We start from the raw sequence: 25,291 nt of genomic DNA on the forward strand, positions 1-25,291 counted from the left end.
TACATTCACCTACAGACACAAATGCTAATACACGCAAGAGTGCACACATGATCAAAAGACCTTCCCACCGCGCACACGTGCATCCCGTTACAACAGAACACCGCCAGACGACGCCCATTCTCAAAGATCATTCAGAAGTCAAGGGCAAAAGTTCACGAGTGTCAGTTATGACGTAGAATTGAACGGCGGCCGAGACCTCCACAGCCTACAGATTAAATTAATTTTATTACATGTTTTTTTGTCGCTTGGCAGTGGGCGGTTGGGTGGGCTCTCGTGCACATGCGTGTGCCAACAGCTGCAGTGACCAGCGCGGTGCTGGGTGCTTGATCATGTCAGGTGCTGGCATCACGCCCAGGGCGCGCAGTGCACGTGAACTCGGCACAAAACACAGGACAACACCTGGCCCGCTCCGGCTGCCTCCTCGCTTGAACTTTATTTATTTATTTTTTTAAAGATGTCCCCTTCTCTCCCTCAGCCCACGTACATGGCCTCTCTCGACCTCGTCACCATTGATTAGCGCAGTTGAGAGTGTGGGTTATCGACGGGACTGAAATGGTTTAGCGACATTTCTTCGTCTAGTTATTTTATTTGTGACCAGATATTTTAACATCTGTGTGTATAATATATATTGCTAGTACAAGTACTAACTGAAATGTCCCTTACGGATAAATAAAGTTGTATAAGGTTCTCATTCTCTCTCTCTCTCACAGATTGAGTTGATGAATTAAATCATCACCTAAAGATATATACACAGAGAGAGAACTAATACACATCATGATAACAGTTAATGAGAAACAGTAACTACAATGTATATTCTGGTTAAGATTGGCCAATGACGATTCTCATACTTAAAATTACCGTTGCTTATAGATAATTTTCTTAAATTGTGCGATTTTTATTTATTTATTTATTTATTTTTTTTTTTTGCGATAACAATGCTAACTCGGCAAACTTGCGAGAAGGTAGCCAGCTGCAGCCAGTTGCAGGTCTGTGAGGTGTCCGAAAGCTGAACCGTGCTCACGTTGCTTGATCTCTCGCGGTGAGTTCACACGTTCGGGGATAACGGCCCTCCCATCTTGTTGCTCTTCGTGACGTCAGCAGGCGAACGTGGTACCGATTGCGGACACAGTTACGAGGGACGAGGTTGGCAATGACGTCATCGATTCTCTATTCGACAGCCTGAGCTCTGACCTCATGACGTCGATTGTGCCAGCTGCAGGCAGTTGCGAAACCAGGACTTCTTGGTGTCTGCACGCAAGGACACGCCCGCCAATAGCTTCAAAGAAAAAAAAACCCAACCACCTCGGGTGTTCATTACGCACACACACACACGCACGCACGCACGCACAGACATGCACGCCTACGCACTGGAAGGTCCCGGCTCCACCGTGTGATCCTGCAGCAGCTGTTGCAGTCTTGCGTTGCCTGTGACCTTAAGCTGCTTCTTCTGTTGTAAATCTCTTTCCTCCTCCCAGTCCTCACTTGTTCTTCTCTTACTCCCCTCGCCCACTCCATCGTCTGCTTTCATTTCTCTCCCCTACATCACGACTGTTGTTAGTAGGTCGAACAGAAGAAAGGAAAGCACTTAAAGGCAGAAGAAAATCTCTCAACTGACGCAACAATGGCGGACTCAGTCCAAAGTAAGCTTCATGTCAGAATATCCACAAAACTTCCAAAATGTCGCGCTGATTAAAAATGAACATGAGTTTATTTTATGCAAAAGGTTGACATGGGTCACCTGACTGTAGCATGATGGGGACAAGTCGACATTTCAAATCTCTGCTCTCGTGCTATTTCTGCAAGTTTTTCTTGAATGCAGAGGAAGGGAATGGTACTGTACTACCTCGCGGTTATCTGACATTTCGGAGAATAATGCAAGCATGTGATCTTCACCTTCGCCTCTTTCGATTTTAATGTCTGTCATCGCTGTCTCCACAACCTGAACTATACATGCCTCTGCTTGAAAAAAAAAAAAGTCGTCTGAAACCAGATTAAGCCTTAATTAGTTTTAACCACCCAACTTAGTTCCTCGCGATTTTTTTTATAAAGTAAAGCATGCACAGGAAAGGCTGTGAGTAGCAGACGACAGAGTTGGTTGATGAAAAATATTACTCTCTAATACTTCCCCCCCCCCACCCAACAAAGAAAACAACAACAAACCGCTTGACGCAACTATACATTCTTTTAAAAGATTGTAACCTCCTCCCAGAACATGATACATCCATTTTTCATAATTAAAAGATTTCAGAGAGAAAGTTAAGATAAGTTCCAACTCAATCCTAGTCATTTTTTGGGTTAGGATACAGTTATAGATAAAGGGATGCAATTTGTTTCACAAACGCCAAACTAATGCAATAAAATGATTTAAAGCAATTTCATGAAATCCAATTCCTCTTCCTCTTGTGTAGAATGAATGCCTTTCCCCCTCCACTCCATCAACTTTAACCGAGTGACCTGGCAAATAAATGTAAATTCCACCGTGTGTGTCCTGATTTGACAGAAACAAAATATTATGGTAGAATTACTCAGAACACACACGGACACACACATAACTACTGCCTCAGTGGTAAACAACATGGAATCAAGATCCTTTCCTATGATTTCTCCATGTTGCCACAGATGTGCATCAAACATGCGTGCGCGCACACACACCCACACAGAGAATACCCGCCTCCCCATGACACACACACACACTTACACAGAATACCGCCTCCCCATGACATACACACACACACACAGACTCACAAACGCGTGTATACACGCATGCACCTTTCGGTCAAGTGAATGGCCGGCCATCCGTCAAGTGCAGGCTCCGAGTCTGAGAGAAAGGGTCGTGACCAGACCAAGGCAAGGGAGGATAAAGGTTAGAAAGGTCAAGGCATCTGTGCGGACTGGCTGGACCATCTGTTCTCTCTCTCTCTGTAGCCTGGTCGTCTGGCGGGGAAAGTACAAGTGGCGCTGCACAAGTCCTGACCTTTCTGCCCTGGCGACTTTCCAGCTTCCTCTTCATCTTTTGCCGAGTCCACTGCCAGTCTGCCAGCACGCTGGGAGAAAACAACAGTCATATTTTTCTACCTCGCTCTTTCTGTCAACCAACCGCTGTATCACCACAAAAGCGCTCAACATAGGAGTTCAGAGTTCAGGAAGCAGCGTCCTTTATCGGTCAATGACACCTGTTAGTGAGACACTCTGCGGCTTTCCGACAAGTGGACCGGGTTTGTTGGGGTCAGGGTCAAGATTGGCCCCGCCGTCTGCCGCCTAGTCGCCAGCCCCCACCCCACTCTACCCCATCCCCACCCCTCAACCATTCACTCACTTCCTTCTGCCCTTCCGCGCAGTTCCATTCCCTACAGTAAGAGTTTCTTCACCACTCGCCATGAACAGTATTCTCTGCCTCACAGCAATGACTGGTGTAAGAATATGATAATAATACAATAATAATTACTTCGAGTTGTAGCTACTCATCACTTTTCTCTTTCTCTCTCACAGACACACACGTCTAGGCATGTAGTAATTAATTCTAGTATTTCGTGCATTACTTTCTGCGGATTTTTACTTTGTAAATAATGATAACAATGTAAATAACAATAGAACATCTACTGCCGGTAACAAAGACAGTCTACCTCCCTGGCACTCAGTATTACGAATTAAGGGAGTGGAATAATCACACATACAAGCGTGAGCTCTCTCTCTCACACACACACACAGACAGGCGTGTTTCGGAAGTGAATACAGAGAGACGTGACCCACAGCGGTCTACCCGAGGGAGCACACTGTCCTCTGCGCGAACTTGTGAGGTAACCCACTTGACCACGTGCCTGAACCCACCCGAGGGTCACGAATGAGGCCAGCGGGCGTTGAGCACCTGTGACAGATGTGGCTTCGGTCCCCAAGTCAGCCGTGACGTGGATTGACCTTTCACTTTCCCTTTGTATTGGGTTAGCCCCTGTGTGTGTGTGGGTCGACGGTCTGGCAGGATTTGGTTCGCATCTCCAACAGACAATATTTTCTTCTCCGCAAATTTCAATCATGGACTCCCTTTTCACCTTGGCTGCGGTTGTTAGGACCCGATCTCCCGACGAAGAGCTTGTCATTGTGGCAAGAACATGCGATGGCTCCTCCACCTCTTTGTGTCTTGCTCAGGAGATGGAGGGTGAAGGTAGGTGGAGAAAGGGGTCACTCGCTGCACGCGGTGTTCCCTGGCAGGACATCAGAAAACACCGGAAATACTCCGACCGTCTGGTGACCCCATTACTGTGCCTACCCTTCCTACCACCCCAACCCGCCGGTGGGGTCAAGCATTTGTTGTAGGTACAGTTGTTCGCCCTGTCCCGGCCAGCCCCTGCTCTGACCGCGTATGCAGATTCATGTGGGCAGTCTTTAAAATTTCTGGCTCGGGGTTCATTGTCAGAACGGAAATATGAATACAGCGAGTTTACAATGGCGGGAGAGTTCACCGAATGAACGTTAGTTATAGAATATGGCAAGGGTCAATAAACTACTGGCGGAAAGGGTAGTTTTCACACTTGAGGTTAAACATGGTAGAAGAAAAACATTTACACTCGAGATATGGAACCCCCGAGCCCCGCGGTCCAAGTCGTTAGCATCACCCGGGGGACCTCGGCGGTTCCAGAGAGGGGTGAAGGAAACCGTTGGCAATTGCAAAACCTTCCCTGGAGACTGAGGGCGACACCAGTTGCCCTTAGTCTAAAACAGTCATCTCAGGGTGGTGTTCACTCAACACGCCAGTCACTTTTAGATGAAGATGGGTGGAGACATATCGTACATTCCAGTGAGTTCTACTATTTATCTTGAGTAAAAGTTTAGTTTCCCTTTAACCAATAAAGTATAGTACTAAGTATATATATATAGTACTGAGTTAGCAAGGTCGATCTCAATGGAATCAGTGTTCATCCTGGACGGAGACAATAACCCACAGGTCGCAGATGACTGCTAAATCTCGCGACACTCTTCGCGATGTGGACAGGAGCGGGAAGTACACTAACCAGACTATAGAAATACTTGTACTATAGGAGCTTGAGGTATATGTACAGACAGTACAGACAGTACATGTACTATGTACCCCAGCACAGTTGCTAGAGGTATTTGTACACAGCTCACAGGCTGTCCCAAGGCCGGAGCTAGTCGCTGTGATTTCCTGCATGTCAGACAAGTGGTGCACCACACAGCTCTCACGGCCTCAGCGACCCATGACAAGTGCTGATACCCGAGTAACATCACGGTAGAACAGCCGAGAAAAAAAAAAAATAGTCAGGAGCGGCTAAATGTCGGGTACTTTTAGTGCAGGTATGTCAGATGGCTGTGCACCATTTACCTGTGTCGAGCGTCCTGATGGTTTCAGGTATCAAGCGGCAGTATGTCAAGCTCCGCCTGCCTATTGTATATAGACATGGAGGTTTTGTTTTTTTTGGCTTGTTGACGAATAGTTGGTGGTGTTATTTATTTTTTTAAGCTGCCTCGTTCCGGCTGCACATGTTGTTTACCCATTGAGGCTGGTGTGTCACGCTAACTGATGACTGTCCTTGTCGAGGGAGATGACAATTATAGGGCGCGACGGCAGGCAAGTCTGTCTGCACGTTGACCTTTTCGAACGTGAAAAACAGTACAATGGCGACCAACGGCCATGCCACCCGCTGACTGAGCTTAGTACTCTCTCCCTTGGACGCCAATGCGCGCTTTTGTTTGTATTTACCACTTCCACACATACACACGCGCAGACTCGTGAAAACAACCGCACGTGCGCTCATCACACGAACCTCGGCGTACCCCGCCTCTCCCCCACCCCACGGAACGAAGATCATACACAAAGATAAAATAAAAGCAATGGTGGTAAGGTCTCCCCGACATCCATTCCCCGTCAACATGAGGCAGAGAAGGACGCGACACGACTGCTTATTTTCATCATTTCCCATCATCCTCCGCTCTCCTATTCTCGTTCAAGGCTTTACCTTTGTGCACTGAGGGTGAAAACTAAGCCGTGGGGGATGTGGCACAGCCACTCGCGTACTCTCACTGTCGAGAGAGAGAGAGAGAAAAAAAACAATATTTAAAAAATCTCGGTTCTCGCAAACCCAAGAATGACTAAAGCTACAAATATTCAACAATAGGCCTATCAGCTCAAGGTCGGGGTTGTAAGTTTATCAAGCGGAAGGAAGGAGATGCTGGTTTTATTTAAATAATCCAAATTAGTGTTTCAAGTTCGCACGCACTGGCAGCAGAGTAGCTGGTTCCCACTATTCAGTCAGGAAAAAATTGCATACACATCGTTAGTGTAAGTCCGTTCTCACGTCAGACGGAGGGACTCGAACCATCAGCCTGCGACATGACAGTCAGCCTCCTCACCATCTCACTCTCCTCTCGCGTCCATTTTTATGGCTTCCGAAGTGCCTGCTTACATCGCAGCAGCATCCTCACCGGAAATGGATATGTCAGTATAACAGAGCTGTTTACTCACTGTCGAGGAATCAGTTTTCATCGAAGACATTTTTTATATTGTTGTGTTTGGATGCAGGCAGGGGGATACAGAGGGAGAGAGAGAGGGAGGTGAGTGGTTGGGGAGGTGAGCACTTTTTTAACTGGGCGTCAAGCTGCATCCTGGCGATGTGGTCGGACTTACCTATCTGATGGAAAATAAAAAAAAAAAAATGTTGTGAAGGTGAGCAGAGGTCGGCAAGAGAGTTAATGTTCCTGGCTGACACTAGCTGATAACTTCACCTGAAACAGGATGAAACGGTTGGGGAAAGGTGGGACAATAAGGGCAAGGGTTTTGTCTCTAAAATTGCAAAGTGATGTGCAAACCTCAGAAACGCTGCTTAATTGCCCGAGGGCATCTCTGCCACAGTTTTATAACAACCCCAGTGTTGAAGCAACATCTGCAGCATCTGGATAGCGCCACCGCTTAATAACTACGGCGACAGAATGTTTGTCCTCGAGTTCATGTTGCCCAGGGCAAGGACTTGTCCTCATTTCAAAATTACCGCCCTTCCTACATTTGATGCCCCTATCAGCAGTAGTATTTGAGCTCTCCTGTCAGTTACAGAATAGGAGGGAGCAGGGCAAGTAGTGTAGTAGTTAAAACAGTCGCTTGTCACCACTCACAGTGAGTCATGGGTTCAGATCTCGTCTCGTCACACTCTTTGTGACACCCGTTCGCAGGGATGGCCGTTAGGGAGTTTTCTCCCCACCCTCTCCCAAGTCAAGTATAGGTAGAAGCACTTCCCGTCAAATTAAGCAAGCTAACAACCAACAGAATCTGAATCGCCTGTTACCTGTATTCTGAATCTCTACATCTTACCTACAACAAATGTCACCTGTTGTATCCTGTACCTGTTCTCACCTTCAGCCGTTGAAAAACTGACAAAGCACACCTCTGCCGGATCCCTCAAATTCGACACAGACCGTCACCACTACCTCCATCATCATCTTCATCATCATCATCCATAAAGTTCTTTCGATCCATAGAGTTGGACAATGCTTTCGTACGAAGGTCAACAAGTTGCTGAGAGCAGAAAAAATATGTCTGAGACTGTTGAACAACCTGTACTCCAGCGTGCCGGCACCACACGGTACAGGGTTGCCGGCACAAGGGGGTACGGGGCTGCTGGCAAATACAATGTTACCGGCACTGCACGCTCCAAGGTTGGCGGCACTAGACTTTACTAGGTGGCCGGCATCTTAGGAAGGAAGAAAAAGATTCTTGTAGTTCATTAAATCTCAACTGGTTCTCTAAACTCTAAAATTATTCCCAGTTCCTTCATGCAACAATCTGCAAGCGGAACATTAAAAAAAACCTCCAAAAACAAATCCCCCCCAAATCCTCCCATCCTCCGAAGGAAAGAAAAACAAACAGCCCGACAAACAGTTAGCGGGAGGGTGAGTGAAGAAAAACATCCTTTCCTAACATGCTGTGCTAAAGACGGACATCGATTGTGCTATCACCACGTGCATGCGTGCACACGCGTGCCAGCGAGCACAAGCGGTCGTGAGAAGCTTCCGGCTGCAGGCAGACGATCGCCCGCATCCCCGCTTTGTCACGTTGCTCTCTCCCTCCCACCCCACCCCTTAGTTTTTTTTTTCGTCACGCTGCTCTCCCTTTCCATTTGCCCCCTCCTCACTCTGTCCTCCACACCGGAGCACTAACCCCCTTTTTTTGCACAAAGCTCCTCGAAAACAAGCCTCGGTGATGGCTTCGTCTCTCAGCCCCGTTGTATGTCAAGGACGTGTCCCGACTCTTGGCAAGTCTGTCGCTAGGGGGCGCGCAGCTACCTTGATGATGGTGATGATCAGGATGACGATGCGGATGAAGTCTGTATAACTTTCGGTGTTTCACTCGCGTCCACTGTCTCTCAGGACAGTCAACTACAACACTTCTACTCTGAGGTCCAGGGAATTTTGTCTTAATTAATTTAATTATGCCACCGAGGGCTTCTTCCAGCGGGGTTGCGAGGTCATCTGCCACTTGTGCTATCAATTCTTTTTGTCCGCATCCCAGCCATATCTCACAGCGCTTGAAACACTCGGTGGCCAGTTAATTGCTCCTTTTCATCGACAAGTGCGAGAAAAACATCTTTGAGGATACAGACATAAAAAAAAAGTCGATTAGCCACTCGCGATGACTACTTTAAGGGATGCGGGTAAACACAACCCGAGACTCAACTCAAAGAACAACAAAGCGCTAATTAAATCGACAATGTAGATGTGCACAGCAAACAAAACTGCAGTTATGTCAACATTGTTGTTCTGTGCTTCTGAAAAGTTGCCTTTGTTCGGTCCCCTACTTCGGCTCTCCAGATGCACGCCTATAAACACAATCAGACACAGGTCAAGGGCAACAACAGACGTCAGGGTTGTGCAGGATGGGTTTACACTGTCAAGGTCTCAGCCAATCCGAGAGCTTGGACCAAACATCGATTAGGTCTGTCACTGTACACACGTGACAACGATTTTGACCTTTTGTCTGTTCACGGTAAAGTTTGTAGCTGAGAAAAAAAAAATGAGGGATATTTTATATCAGAGTTTGGCAAATAATTTTTTTTAACTGAACTTAACTCGGTTACTAAAAAAAAAACAACCTTCATCATACTAAGCATTATTAATGTCAGTATATTTTAAGTCGTTTATAGAAGCGCTTGATTTGAGGAAGACACGCGGTACCCTTGACAACTCAGTCATACAAAGGGTAGATGTCTATTTGCATTATCTGACAATATTCCAAAGATGTCTGCACTGCTGCACATTGTACACAGAGCCTGTCTGTGATCAATCACCTGATGTAGCTCGCTGGAAATATGGTTCCCATGGATTTCTACCTTTCAGCTCACCGCGGCTGACGACGGTGTGTGCATCACGGGTAGGAGGAGGGTAGCGAGAAGTCGAAAAGCCATAGCGATTATCTAATAATAGCACCAGCCATGACTGCGCGTGCGCGAGCCGTCAGCAGAAGCAATCGAACGTCAGATGTAACAAAAACTATTCTGGGCGTCACTAGCCCGTTACCTGTAAACGTCACAACCTTCAGCCTGCAGGAGCTGCTCAAGACCCGGAAGTCAGACGGCAGTAAAGTGCAGCAGGGCGAGCAGAAGTCAGGGACTCCAGCGGAATAAAGTGATGCCAACGGCTTGGGAAATCCCACCTACCCACCTACCCTGCCATTGCTGCTTGCGCCACGTGACCAACAAGTGTTGACCAACAGCCCTTCCCCTCTGCACACACACACACATGCATACACATGAACGCACATACACACACAAACATTAGTGCACGAGGACTGGCTGAAATCCTTATTAAGAATGAATCCTACTTCTGCGCAGGACAGAGCTAATTCACTTCCGGCCTGTTGGCAGAAATCGCGGGTTATCCACACCCTGCCCGCGCAACTTCTTAATTTTCCTTGTTGATTTTTTTTTTCTTAGCTAGACCGAAACCAACCGGTAAATAAAATCCCAAGGTAAACATTAACTCAGATTGCTCCACACCTGACAAAAATGTTTATTATGAGTATTAGTGAATGTCATTATTTCTTTTCTCATTTCATTGTCTGTACAAAATCTCGTCAGTGTCTGAGAGAGACATGTCTTTTATTGTTTCAAACAAGGGTCTGAGAGTCTACTTAGTATGTCTATAAATAATAATAATTGGATTCGTAACGAACATTTCCCCATGTAGATAAGAGCTGAATGTGCTGAATAAATAAATACACGCGCGTGCGTGTGTGTATAAGATCGAGATCCCTCCAAGTAGGTGGTCTTTCCCGTTAATTATTAATCTCTAACTTTTCTTTGCCAGCTGAAGGATAGGAGACGGACTAAGTCTTCCGATGCAGAGCGGAGTCTTTCCGAATTCTCTTCCTTTGAATGTGGTCTTGACTGAAATCTGCCGATCACGTCACCACAAACGGCTGATACACGTGCACGCACTGTTTGCGTGTCTTCGTGACCCTCGGGTCATACCGGTCAAGGAAACCGATGGTAGTTGTGATGGTGCGGACTGATGGGCGAATGGTCCAGGCGTGGTGACGGTTACGATGATGATGCTGACCGACGAAAATTAATCTCGTGACCTCGTGTTGTACAGGATCAACCTGCAGTCCATGCTTCGTCTATCACTTGGTGCAGGACTAGACGAGGGGAGACTACGCTGCCACTTCCGGTGACGATGATTTGCATGGAATAAAATAAAAGAAGAAGAAAATCTCAGCAACATTGGTGACGTCATTTAAAAAACACTTCTATTTTTAGCATCTCGAACACTGCGCACACGCGCCAGTCGCCAGCTGCATACCACGTGTCGTCAGCAATTTAAAAAACCGTTGCCGAGAGTTTTGCTATCTAGGGTTAACCAGTTCGTACTCAAAAGCTCCAAACTTCTGGCAGGTTTCCAGGGGACAGCACTGTGATAAGCTTGTCACCAACATGAGGTGTGAAGTCTTAAAATGATTGTTTCGGGTGTTAAGGGATTGAGTCTTACAGTTAGAGCAATTTACACTCTAAAGGTCCTCAATACTGGATTTGGATTTAACTTCCCATTATCATATTTAAGACTAAAAAAGAACTGAGACTTGAAAAGAAAAAAACTCTCTAGACTGGATTGTTGCTTCTCGTGCAAGTGTTGCTCGTTATTTCTTCGTGTGACACTGATTTGCAGTTGGTAGCACGATGTCAATAGATTTTCTTTTTTCTAAAGTGCTCATACTATTAATTCTCTTTTCACACACAAACTATCCTTTCAGTTATAGCGCTTTACTGGGTCTTCCCAGACAGTGCTCATCAAAGTACTGAAAATTTCTGTTGAGACTGGTCTTTCTATGAAAACTAACCAATTTTCCCATGACTAAACTAAGTAAATTTCCATGAAATGTATTATTAGGCTTCTTCAATCTGCAGCAACTAGTCCTTGCCAGATTAGTTACAGGAAATGTTCCTGCGCGTGAAGAATATGTGTACGACACTACCGACTCAGGACGAACGACAAAATGCTAGGAGAAAAAAAAACCCCAAACACAGACTTCTCTGTAAATTTTTTTTAAGCAAGCTGTGAAGCCAAAAAATCATCCAACAATCTGTAGCATTTGTACATTAAACAAAAACCAACACCCTAAACATTGCTTTAGTCCAAACAGCTAACAATACATTCTGAAGCTGTGTTTTTTAAAAATGCCCTTACAAGTATAACACGGATTTTGGTTATTAAAACATATTCTTTAATCTTAAAATGAAAGACAGAAACTCTGTGTTTTTTTCCACAGAATTACAGCTCCCAGGTAGGTATACTGTTCCTGTATATGAAAACTCAAGTTTCCAGAAGCCATAATTACCTCCCTTGCAGACAAGGGGCGCTACAGGCAGAGCACAGGACGTTGGGGTCCTTTGCCCCAGCTTTCGCAAGCTCGTCACGCCCTCTGCACAGTGAAGCGTGCGACAGGACAAGCGCTGCACAGCAAGCATGGAACGTGCATGTACTTGTGTTACTGAAGAGATGGAGTGTGAAGTGCCGGGCAGAACGGGCAATAAGCAACGCAAAGTAATCCAGAGCATTCAGACTTCATGGTTTTCTCCCCTGTTCTCACATCGTCATATCACATGGCCACCCACATACCAACCCACACACACACACGCACACGCGCACACAGCAAGGTGAATGCCCTCTAGACAGTAATGCACAGATAAAATTCAGGACCGTGAGTCACGTGGCAGCGTCACAACAGGCTGCACCACGCCAACCAGCTGCTGGGCTCCGACGTGGAGTCGACCGACACTCGGCCTCCCCCCTCACTGCCGTCCTCATCCTCGTCGCTGTCCTCGCTATCCTCCTCCTCCACGTCAGACTCCACTTCCGAGTCGCGCGCTGGGTGCGACAGTTTCGCGATGTAGCGCGTGGCTAGCGGCTGTTCGTCTGCTTCCGCGCTTACTCCACTGGAAAAGGCAAAAAGCAAAATAATTATAATTTACTTTGGTGAAAGGATAGTATAGTTTCAAATATATATAAAATTATGGTAAACGATAGTCACCAAAACGTAGTGGGAAAAGTGATGGGAAAGACGTGTAGGACGTATTTGCATACCGAAAGTAGAAACAAGTTTTTCTTAGTACAGTAATTGCAAACCATTCAAACATCACCCAAAGCCATCTTCACCCTCATTTCCTGCCACGCTCAAACCCGTCCCCCTTAAAAAAGAACAACAAACTGTAAACGATCAGAGAGCAACACGAACAGCATCCACACCGCCAAAAAAGCTCTGACAGCTGGAGACGTTCACAGCGAGGTCAATGCCGGAATCAAGACGGCACGCCACCCACACCAGCTTCTAACGGTCACAGTCTCCTTCTGGTAGAAAAATAAACGAGAACACACAAGCCACTTCTCAAGGCCACCCGCTAGGATTTACACTTTAAGGATCCGACTGTCAGCAACTGGCATCGAAAGGTGGCCCCCTCCTGGCATCACCCTCCCATGCCCCTTCTCGTTTCCTACCTGTCTTGTAGCCTTTAATCTCGCCACGATTCACCGCGTAGGTGAGTCGTTAATCTCTAAAACAACCAAATTCTCTTTTTTTTTCCTCTCTTCCCCTCGTCCACTGCGTTCCCTTCGTCTGGTAATCCTCTAACCTGCTTCCCTCGTGCCTAAAGTGAATCAGTGTGTGCGTGCGCGCGCGTGTGTGTGTACAATAATCATTTTAACGAGGCGCAAAATGTGTGCTTCCAGTCTGGGAGGGTTAGAAAATGGAGAACAATGTCCCCAAGTGTCTAATACAGCTTGACTTCATTTTTTTTCGCGCTACAGTACGTTATTTCTGCATCCGCCGTTATGTCATCTCGTTTCTCTCGGGTCAAAGTCCGGTCAAACACTTCTCTGTCCTGGAAATTGACAGGAGCGATAACCTGATTGCTTGTTGTGTAATTTTCCATAGGCAAATCTCGGGAAGAACGTGAATGTGTTTGTGCCCGAGGGAGACAGAGAAAAAAAAATTCCATTAGGGGGCGCGCGCACACACTCACACGCATGCATATTGAGAGAGAGAAAGGGGGAGGGGGAGTGCGGGTAGAATGTCACCCACACTTCCTCAGGGGCTTCCAGCGCGCAGACGCCGCCATCACCTCCTCGCTCGCCTCATTTTTCATCCTTTCAGTGGGCTGCGCACCTTTAAGGTGAGGGGAACGAGGCAGGGAGGGAGAGAAGGAGTTTGGGTCTGAGTATCGATCTCTTATCGCTCGGCTAGCCAAGGTCTATTTTTAGCAACACGGGTTTGCTTTTCTTTTTTAACGTTCACGTCCCCTGGCCTTGTCCTGCTTTCTCCTCGCTGATGTCACCGCGCGCTGCAGCACCCGCCTCGGTGATGGTCAGGGCGAGGTCCCGGCTCCACCCGCAGACACCACCCTTTCCTCCCCTACCCAGAACAGACTTGAACCTGTGGCTACCCTGCTTCCAACATCGGGTTCTCTCGCTTGGGTTTAGACTGTCTTTCTCCGCCAACTCTACTCCCCCCTGTTTGTGGGTGTGACTACCCGGTTTCCGACATCGCCTCCACTGGGTTGGGTTGTGACTCGTTGGATTCTGACAGTAGCTATGCCGCGCGTGCGCGTGAGTGTGAGAGAGACAGAAAGTGCAAGAGAGAATATTAATCATCCAAGTATTATCAGAAAATCCTTGACATGTAACATCAACAGGCCCGGGCAGCACGAGACTGCTACACAGGTCGCTGATGTGTGCGACTGCAGCTGCTGAAGTTGCTTAGACGATGTCGACACCAGGGGAAGGTTGTAAACATGCTGACCCCCCCAGTCTCCTCTTTCCCAAAATACCCGCAGCCTCGTCTGTGTAATCCGGGGCTCGTCTGGACGCGAGACAAACCTCTGACGCTGGTCGCCATCACGATTCACTGCGGCCGACGGCCCTTCGTTTGGCGGGTTGGGGTGGAAAGAACCGAGTGAGAGGTCGACCTCAAGTGACCGAATTAGTCGTCGGAATGCACAATAAGAAATAAATATGTGCTCAAATCCGTACCACATGTGATCACGACCCTTACCTAGCCACGCGATTACAAAACGATTAGGGGCCGTATGCATGTTAAACGGACAAGCACACGCGCGGTTACCGGCTACCCGCGGATGGATATGAGTTCTAGATGCGGTTAGCTACCACACAGTGCAAAATCGCCCCAAAAGTGGAAGCTTTTTACTACTAAAACCAAGCAAGCTGGCCGCAGGTGACTTTATCCAGGTACATCCTCTCCCCTCATAGCGCGAAATTACCTTTAGGTGGAAGCACTTTCCTGCCAAAGCAAGCAAGTGACCAACCTACAGGGTGTCCGCTAAATGAGAACTTGCTGAAGCCACAATACTGCCATCTTACTGCTCGTAATATCATATAAGCCAACAGGGAAGCTGGAAACCAGCATGGAACATGAACAGAGTTAGTTACCACGTCCTCAGTCCTGAACACAGTTCAACAAAAACAATGAAACGCTGACACAATAGTTTTATCAACAGAAGTTTTTAGCGAGGATTTAAATGTCATTGAATCTGAATGACAAATGGGGTTTGGGAGAGTTCTATTTGTTAAGAAGCACAGAAGAACATGCACTGTCTGTATGTCACTGTCTCTGTAGTTGGAATGGACAGAACGTGTGAAGGCGCGGGTGGAGCGAAAGTTTTTAGTAGTTCAGACAGACAAGATTGAAAAAACCCACAAAAAACAGAGAAAGGGGCAAAGGCAGTACATGTATCTTCTAGTCTCATATGGCGCCTACTGGGCTTCAAGCAGAGCCAGCCAGTCTATCCATCAGGTTCAGATCAGTGACACAACAGCTATCAGACGATGGAAAGTCTCCCACATGAGCATCATGGTGCAGGCCACTTTAAAAAAAATGTGTTAGATTACGCATCTTAAAACTTTCAACTGATTCCAGTCAAAATGTTCAATAGTAACGGTCAGACAAGATGTGAGTATTAATGTGACTGTGTGTGTGAGAGAGAGACATTCGACCCCTCCCAAAATCACCATTCACCACGAAAAAAAAGTTCAGGAAGGGGGATGCAGGAAGTTGAATAGGTGTACGGGTGGTGGCGACAAAGTGGGCTGGGAGCCATTTACGTCACCAGCGACCTTTCTGGCTGCTGCGTATTTGCGAAACACCACCCAGGTCGCCGCCTGTTTCTAGGCCACAGCAGCAGCAGCAGGAGGGAGGTGAGGGTGGGGTGGGGAGATGCGGAGACGAACAGGAGGAAAGAGGATGGAAAAAGATTTATCACAAGAAATAAAACTGAGAAAAATCTAAAATAGCATTTATCAAAGCTTGCTAAGAATATCCCCCAAGACAAGAGTTTGATGTTATCGAAGATTTTTTTTCCTGGCTGACGCAAAGAAAATTTGTCCGACATAAGAAGGCAAGGTCAGTACACGGGGAAAAGCGGGCGGCTGGTGGTGGGGGTGGAATGAGGGTAAAAATAAAGTAAAACAAAAAGTTAGGGTTGTAGGGTCGACGCCAGGCGCGTGAATATGGGGACGTGGAGGATACAGCTGGTGACGGGGTCAGACTCAGGGTAGGCCCTGGTGGTAGCCCTTGGAGACGAGCAGCAAGACGAGAGCTGACCCGTCTAGGACAAAGTGACATTTAAAGGGAGAAAGAAGGGCAGCCAGAAACTGGGTGACGCGAACAGGGGGGCGTTCAAACACCCTTAAAATAATGAACTTAGAAGAAACTGCATAGGAGCTTTTTCATTTCACGTGTGCGTGCGCGTGCGTGAGATGGAGAGTGAGAGAGAGAATGCGTGGGCACAGGCCGAAAGGAAAAAAAAAACCTCCCTCCTCGAAAAAAAAAAAGAAAAAAAAAAGTCGAGCAAGATTTTCCTCCCTCAGTCTTATATCAAAGGACGGGTTGTTATCGTGAACCCGTGCAGCCTTTAATGCTCTATTTCCAGTCCCTCTTGAGGTACGCAGTACAATGTGTTTGCTAGTGTCTGCCTCATCCGTACCCCGCCCCCCCCCCCCCCTCCAAAAAAAACCCAACCCCAAACAAAACAACAAAGTACACACACACTCACTGCTCAAGCTAGGCGGCGTGAGTTAAAAGTAAAACTTTGGGAATTAAGTTCTGCTGATTAACAATGACTGCATTATTTGACCTTAGAGAGTCAACTAATATCACATGACTGGCAAACGGGGGTCGGTTGGGAGGAGGAGGAGGGGAGGGGAGAGGTTGTGATACTGTCCCCTAACACCCTGCCTTTGTCAAGGGCACACTCGCACGCACGCGAGGAACTGTTTTCTGTGACCCCCGCAACCGCCACGTCCTAAAGACAGCGCTACACTACACAGCTAGGCGTGTCGAGTGGTTACCATGACGACTGCCACGGTTTCCTCCCGACCCAGCGCTTGGCCACCCCACCCTGCCTCCAACTCCACATCGCCCAATCCTCCGCCAACTCCTTTTTTGTTAGTTCTTTTAGTTGATTCCCTTATTGTGTGTTGTGCTGATAATATTAACGGTAGTTAGGACAAGAAAGATAATTCTCAAGAATAATCAACTACGAGTGACGTCATGGTCTTAAAAGACAAATAAACAAACAGCGATGACGTCACCGCTGCTGTTGTAGCTGCTCGAGTTGCCACTCTCGCTCTCTCAACCTCCCTTCCTAACCGCCAACCTTCACTCCTTTCATTTTTTTTTCTTGTCTTTCTGCACGAGCACTTTTCGAGATCTGAAACTCGGGGTTGGTGTTGGTCTCGTACCCATCAGTCAGTTCGCTTGCCGCTCGCTGCAATTCCGTCTCCACCTACCATTCACTGCAGCTCCCACCATGGCACCCTCCGTCGCCACTCCCCCAACCTCCTCCTACGGCCAAGAACTCGGCCATGTACTATTAAGCAAACTTTGTCGCTTTGTTTTTAGAGATGATTTTGTCGGTCGCAGCGTCACGTGGTTGTAAGCTGTTTTATTTTTTCATTCCTTCACAGGTACTGGATGACGAATGGTTATGCTGGTCAGCCGGAACTGGTCGTCTCCTTCATAGGAGTGTGTGTGTGTGCGCGCGGAGATGGATAAACACAGCGCAGCAGATCCTGGATGGAATAACCAGTCCGTTTGCATGTTTCTCTCAACTTCGGCAACAACCTTCCTCCTAAATACTAGTTTTTAAAAATCTCAAATACAGATGCTCGGTCACGTGGCCTAACCAGACCAGCTGACGTCGACTGCTTCCTGGGAGAAAGTGTTCCTGGTGTCCCACGAGGTGGCAAGTGCTCCGTACAAAATCATTTCCTGCATTATAGGATATTCGGAGCAGCCTCCTCAGGCACTTGATCTCGAATGCCTGTATTTTTCTCTTCCTACCAGCGAGCTGAGAATTGGGAAAAAAATACAGTAGCGAGGCAAAGGACGTCGGAACCACATGGACCCAACTGAAGGGGCTGCCCCAAATCAGCCCGCTGGCAAGGTGTTGTTGCGGCCCTGTTCCTCAAGGACTAACACATCTGTATAGTAAGATTAAACTGGTTGAGCAACTTGTACTTGGTAGCAAACCTGACTCTGCGATTCTGATACAGATGTCTGATGCAGCTGCCAAATAGTGGTCCCTAAGAACCTGAAGCTGTTCACATCATCCAGCTGTACTCGGCTCATGTAGATTTCTGTTGTTGCTGCTGGTGTCAATAATAAATTTGCTCGTGTCGATGCAAGTTTACATTCCCAGCTAGTCCGTTGGTAAAGTCCCACAATTCACGGTTGGTTCTCGCCATCAGGTCAATGCCTCTACAAAGTGCCGGTTGCATCTGGACCTTCCACCGATGAAAATGGTCGTGAAGGAGTTCCCGCTTGATGTTATCCAGGAGGATATTAAATAGTACTATAATAGTTATTGGTTGTTGAGAAGCACTGAGCTCATAGATCTTCTGGTAAAGCGTTTGGAAGACTTGACCAGCGCCCTTTTCCATGTTATTTTCGACACATATGTCACAACATCTGTACACTGCCACAAAGCCACCTCTTGTGAAGAGGTTAACATCATAAATCCAGTCCCTCGTTCTGGATAGATGCCTTTATAAAATAATGTGTTGGAATAAGGAGAAAATTTACAATGCTTAAATAATATGAATACTTACATACCTCACTAAACATGTCATGTGGCTCTGGCGCTCTGCCACTTAAAAAAAATTAATGGCTTCTGTTAAATTAAAATCTCTGTTTCTGTTATAGGGTAACCTGAAATATTAGTGTTTTCCGTGAGTTCACTGAAGCAGACGAGTTCTCCATTTCGCTAGGCATTCCAAGCATTGCACTAAAACGACTTCTCGCCGCTCAGTTATTTTCTCACAAAACATATTTTTCTTCTAAAGTAAGTTTTTAATTTAGATGATAGAACATGAATCTGTCAATCTTTTCTATAACTACGAAATTTTCTCAAAAGCTTCATTCACCTTTTCCAGACTGCATTTTCTATCGAACTATTTTACCTTTTGTGCATTTCTATCCAAATTACAATGCTTAAATGGTACTGTTCAATAAACACTTGTTGATTATCAAGAGATACTTATTTACATCTTCATCTGTCGTATCGCTTACTTGTAGTAACTAATCTTGTATCTCAGGGGACTGGACATTTTGATGAAATCCTGAGCATTCCATGCCAGCTTGTTTACATGTCTGATTCCTGGCTTATTGGTAGTTCTACTAATATGACAAAGTAAATGAACTTGAAAAATAAATCCTACTAGAAAATACTTAGACTCAATCCTATCTGCTACCATCATCTTAAAATCAGGTGACTTCGTGTGGAAAAGTTTATCAAAAACAATAATTTACTGTAGTATTTGCAATATCTGATAATGATGCGTGACAGCCATAGGAATCACCATTATATATTCTGTTTAGTATAATTCAATCCAAAGTAGAGCCCATATCTAGTCTTAGTCTTAGTACGCCTATTCACGCCACCCACCCACATCCGGGCATTCAAGGTCGTGGACTCTTTCCTTCCTACAACCAACATCGGTGGTGGTGGTGTGGTGGTGGTTGTGGTAGTTGGGGTTGGCGTCACGTTACCGACAAAAGCAACACAGGCCCGCGGTGGTCAAAGTCTCACAGGAAACGCCAAACTATCGGAATCCGGACAATGCAAGCCAAGCAACGACCTGGAAAAGCTCTCATGAGCTCCAAAAGGCCCAGGCGCAGGCGACACGGTTCAAAAATCAAAGTCAAGAGATGGCGATAGTATACTGCTTCTTTGTATTGACACCCACATCAAAATTACAATGGCTTGTTATAGATTTTAAGTTAAAAAAATGGCTTGCAGGCCGTTAAGGGAAGTGAATTGTAAATGGTTCACCGTGTCTAGGCCAGGGTTCAAGGAAGGTAGTACTGCGTCTTCCGGAAAGAACAGAAAGAAGTCTTCTTAAAAACAAACCCGTGGAGCCTCGGGTCGCCGACCTTCCTGCTCTGAGTGAAGCGCTGTAGCCAGTGGCTCCACAGCATGTTCCCTTTGTTCCCTTCCCTCGCAGTGCTTGGTTAGTTGATTGCTATGTGGGAGGTCATTTGCACTACGAGAGGAGCGGTAGGAAGTCCGAGTACTCGCAGAAAACCCCAACAATTGCCAGTTAACAACATTATTGAAGAACGCAGTTAAGCTCGTCGGCATGTCATTTTCCCACCCGCCCACGCATGCCCCATTCACCTTGCTCTGTGCATGGACAGAACGGTACGAGGACCCTGCCCATCCTCGGATGCCATGTAGCCTGGTGGTTAAGATGCTCGACTGGGGAGCATAGGATTGCTGGTCCGAGGTCTGCGGTGGCAAATTTCCCATGACTACCCAGCAACTGTCCATAGTACATACGGGTACAAGATGTATCAGGAAATGTAAAAATAACAAAAGTAGAGATCTGGGACCCGCCGTCCACGCGCCAAAACTGGATAAACCCCTAAAGCTACTTTGATGTTGAACTCTTGATCTCCACTTCTTGACCTTAGTGCCCTGCGTTGCGGAGGCGTCTAAACTGATTGTTGTTTTTTTCCGATACAAAGACTCTCCAACTCCCACCTCCCCCGCCAACTGGTTTCTGCCGCACTTGCAAGAGCCCCAGACTACAGACAGCAAACTACTCAAGTCATCCCCGATGAAATGAAGTCTGTCAAGATGAAGGCGAGGGTGCGTCTGACTCCGTGGAGCTGGAATTACGTGTTGCCGAGTCCCTGCTCGTCTTCCCCAACACTCTGTCGTGCTTCGCCCGAGGACAAAAGTTCACTCAGTTTCTAGTAAAGTCCTCAAACTTTCTCTCTTTCATTTTTATCTATTTTTTTGCTATTTGCAATTCCTTTAAGGTCACTGCCCGCTTCTCACAGTGACCCCTAACCACTACCACCACCACCCCACCCAATTCCCAACATCTCTTCTCTCCAGGCTTGTCCAAACCAGTCCTTCCCCCTTTTTCTTCTCCCCAACAACTAATCCCCCCTCCATCAAACCCCGCCGCCCGCCAACGAATGTCTTCGGAACCTTATTCCTTCGCATCAATCGAACTGTCCCCAGCCGAAACCTCTCTGTCCTTCCTGGGAACTTTTTTTTTATGATCCGCGTAAACTTGATTTCGCGTTGCTGCTTCCGCATTGGGCGCTGCTGACTGATGGCGGTGCCCGAGTTCAGATCAGCGGATGGGGGCGAAGGATGGGCGGAGGGTGAAGGCCGAGAGAAAGAGCGGGCGAGGGATCGATGGCTGGTGGCTGAAATAGAAGACGACGCCAGCAACACATCAGTGGTTAGACATTTACCCCCAGCCTCCCACAAACACCCCGTAACCCGTTCACGTCCTTTGTATGACCCGGCCACTACGTCATCATACGACAGTTCGTCTTTTTTCTTTTTTAAACCCTCGAATAAAAGTCTTTTTTCTGGAACGTGACTTCATTTTGTAGTTTTTCCTCTTAAAGGCGCGAGAGGCAAATTGCAGGAAACCGGGCAAAGGAAGAACGAAAAGATAAAAGGAAAAAAAAAATAAAGAAAGAAAGAAAGCCACGCCAACATTCTTGTGAATTTTTTTTTATAAAAAAAAGGTATTCGGGCAATAAATGGGAGAAATATGCCAACCACGCTATTTCTCACAAACTCGTGTCCCTACGTGGGTGTATAGGGGTCCTGTGTCAAATCAAAGCTTCCCTGAAGTCTATAGCCTAAAAACTGGATTTCTTCCACCACCATCCTCTCACAATTTTTCCTACGCACGCATTGGCAAGGCAACAAAACTGGCAACTTTACTAATTCCAATTAAAATTCGTCCGGAAGGATGCTTGCTTCTTAAAAGCGCAAGGTAAGCAAGTGCCTTTAGGGGTTCTCGTAGCTGTGGACGCCCTGCTTGCAATGGAAGCCAGATGCAGGTGCAGACTCATCAACAGGTGAAATATGCAGCACACAAATCGTCTAGCGCCGAGCGGGCTTGCGACATAAAAACCGCTGTTTAAGAGTCGGGAAAAGATAACGGAACAGGAAATTCGAGTTCATAAAGGGCGTTAACAGCGAACTGTATTTTTTTATTATGACTCTCACCCCCACCACAGCCCTACCCCCGCACCAACTGAAACAGGTTGAATAAGTATGAGGTCGAAGAGTGTGTTGACGCTCATGTATACGTGCACCAACTCTCTCTTCCATCTCTCCCCTCTCATTGTCAACAGATTCCCAATGTGTGAAGAGACTGCTGGGTTGAGGGGTTGTGAAAAAAATATTCACTCTCGTTCTCAGTCAACAATTAAGTCTACTACTGGTTCCCTGTCGGAAGTATGGGTAACAGATATAAAACTGTCCCTCCACAAAGACATGACAAAAATGTCTCAGATAAAAGTTCAGATACTTTAAAAGCCTTCTAAAACTAATGCCCACCCCGCATATTGTGAAACATGTGAATATATTTTGCCCATATTTACATGATCATCACTGTATTATACAGTCGCAATCTGTGTACGGTTAAGAACAGTCGGAACTCTTTCACAGTGGATGAATATCAAAACCTGTCGAAAAGTCCATGGGTAAATCTCCTAATGTGAGCACACTAAGGTATCACCTCATCTCACCGCCTTATGACCACCATAACATAAAAACAATAAAACCGCTTTGTGAATCTGGTGTTCCAGACTAAACTAAGAACAGTCACAGCAAGTGTATTCAAGCAGGAACAAGTTCGAATGCCACAACACACTCAGAAAACAAAACAAAAACCTTTCAATTGTATTTAAAAAAAAATAAACAAACAACAAACAAACAAAAGCTGGTGTCAGCGAATCGTGCAGTAACCATGCGCGAGGTGTGTTGACGCTACAGTTACAGCCGCCGGAAGACCGTGTACAGCCAATGGAAGCCAGCGAAGGAGATAAAAGAATGGTCCACATGGAGCCAACTTAACGAGACAGGTGTGAGTGGAGTTACAGGTGCTCCAGGACTAACTTAGTCTAACCCTAGACACCGTACAGATGTTGCTGTGATGTGCAATACCAGCAATCTGATTAGGGGGGGTGGGGTCTGCGGTGAGTTGTCCTCACTGTCTGCTAGTGGAGCGTATGTAGTAGGAAAGGTGACAAAGTGCTGGAGTATTTCAAGATGACAGCCGTGATGGGCCATTTACAGCTTGGAGCTGCTCATGTCCGAAGCTAACAAGACACAACCAACTTCACATCTTTTTCTGTTTACATTTTGACGCTACAGAAATGAAATGCCTGTAACAGAAAAAAAAAAAAACCAAAAATGCGGCGAAGCATTCCACACACTGATCAGATAAAGGCATCAGGTGCCCGACTTCGCCGACAATACGACTGCAGCTCTGACTGTAGAGGGCAAATGCGGCTCATGGACAATATAGACCCGCGGGTGTCATCTGCAGTGAAAAAAAGTGCGTGTGTGTGCGTAAGAAGTTATATCTTCTCATCTCCACACCTCTGCACCCTATACCCACCTCTCACCCACCCCGCTAACTCCCCCAGCTTCAATCGAACCAAATGACCGACCACCTCAACATTCCCAGCCACAGCAGCCGCTCACACAAACACCACCGAGTCTGCACTCGCTCCCCCTGCGTGCATGCGTGTGTGAGTGCGCCGTGTGAACGCCCATGTGAACACAGGTAAGTGTGTGCGTGCACACGTGCGAGGGTGCGATGGACGTTGTACCGCCCTCACCCTCCTGCTCTGTACCAGCAGCTGGGTAGCCCGTGGGCAAGCTAAAAGTGCAGCCTGACTCCCGTCCCCATCCCCACACCACTCCATCCCCAAAGAGACCCCCGCTCACCACGGCCTTTATGTTTACGACCGTGGCTCACAAAACTCGGTTTCTCCAGCAATCCATCCCTCCCTACACTTCCGTGGCTGTGAACTGTGTGACGCAGTGCAGGGAGTCAAAGGTCCAAGACAGGTTGCATAAACTTTGTGAGTGCCCTTTTCATGACAGTTAACTTTGCAAAGGGCCAACAGGCGATGTGTTCATTTAAGGGCACTTCTATTAATAGAGAAGAGACAACAATAATGCAAACTTCAAAACGGTTTTGTTTTCTTTTTCTTCCTCCTTTCCTCGTCACCCTCCTTTCTCTCTAAAACTTTAAGACGGATGTGGACCAAGAGAAAAAACAAAATTCCAGTCACCGATTCATTGAATAAACTGATATGTAAATTAACCTTAATCACCTTATAGGCAAGCCCTTTTAAAAAAAATCCGAATTCTGATCCACTATGTAGACATTTTGCCGAAGCGATTGGAAAAAATAACAAAACAACAGATGGGTTACTCTTGCAACAGTAATGGGAGATGGAGCTGGGGTGAGGCTCAAGGAAGAGAAATGATGACTTCCCGTGTGCCATATGACACCTCACCTCTATCCTTCCGATACTCTGTATTCCAGGGTCCATAGGTCTGACGGGAGGAGAAACGTTGCCCAGTGGAAAACAAGGGCAAGAGTCTTGTCTCTGAAGTTAGAAAGCTGCATGCAGACCCTGCAAACACCACTGTCACTTTACCCTAAGGCATGGTTGGTTGGCTGGTTTATATAGCAGGAAAGTGCTTCCACCTTGCGGCGATTTCGCGCTATGGAGGTAGGGGTGGGGTGGGGGTGAAGGAAACCGGAGAAAGCCCCCGACACCCAGTGAGTACTAAGACATCTCTGCTACTGCTTTATCAATACAGTACCGAGGGTCAGGATACCGCTCAATAACCATGGAGACGACACGCTTGTCCTCAGGTTCGCCATCTTGTCCCAGGCTAACGACTTACCGTAACTTCTTAACTAGGGCTCCAGGACAGGATTCCCTTCCCCCAGCCCAAGTTAGTGTCGAAAATTAAAATGCAAGTCCCAATAAGCCACTTTAATTAAAATGGCTTTACTTATACCGTCAGTGCTCGAATGAAGTTATCTGTTCTAAACACTGTTTTATGTACCAAGTAAGTCATCGCAAGTAGACTTATTGTCCAACTTTATTATGTGTGTGGATATGAATGTCATCTGTATTCCCTTCTTGTCTTCGGACGATCGTGCCTGTCTTCGAAACGGTGCTGAAAACCCGGGTTCCCCCGTGCCCACATATGTCGCAAAGCGCGACAACTCTCGCCACGGAAAGAATTCTGCCCTTGTTCGTTCGGCTATTGTTTTGCAGTCTGCTGGGAGCTTTTGTTCCGTGAACCTTCGGTGTAGGACCTCTTGTTCTCCGTCTTTCCTCCTCAAGTGTGAGTGTGTGCGAGAGAGAGTGCGTGCGTGCATGAATGCCCCGGGTCACTGGGACAAGGTTATTTCCCCTGCTGCAACAATGACC

General features: G+C 46.8%; 1 protein-coding gene and 1 long non-coding RNA gene across 3 annotated transcripts in view; one reads left to right on the top strand and one right to left on the bottom strand.

Annotated features, from left to right (window-relative positions):
- LOC112556570 overlaps positions 1-25,291 on the top strand; it is a 119,311-nt gene that overhangs the window by 86,637 nt on the left and 7,383 nt on the right. Inside the window, exon 4 of one of the 2 annotated variants that reach the window (XR_003097770.1) lies at positions 17,473-23,234. The exons of the other annotated variant lie outside the window; for it this stretch is intronic. This is a non-coding gene — a long non-coding RNA (uncharacterized LOC112556570). Of the gene's footprint in view, positions 1-17,472; positions 23,235-25,291 lie in introns of those variants that run through there. 2 annotated transcript variants of the gene reach the window in all.
- Positions 11,506-25,291, bottom strand: part of LOC112556568 (F-box/WD repeat-containing protein 7-like) — a 33,828-nt gene continuing 20,042 nt past the window's right edge. The window contains exon 12 of the mRNA XM_025225709.1: positions 11,506-12,431. Coding sequence (XP_025081494.1) covers positions 12,215-12,431 — 217 coding nt within the window. The 3' untranslated portion in view covers positions 11,506-12,214. The remainder of the gene's footprint in view (positions 12,432-25,291) is intronic.

The sequence above is a fragment of the Pomacea canaliculata genome, linkage group LG2, assembly GCF_003073045.1.
Source record: "Pomacea canaliculata isolate SZHN2017 linkage group LG2, ASM307304v1, whole genome shotgun sequence".
Lineage (NCBI taxonomy): Eukaryota > Metazoa > Mollusca > Gastropoda > Architaenioglossa > Ampullariidae > Pomacea > Pomacea canaliculata.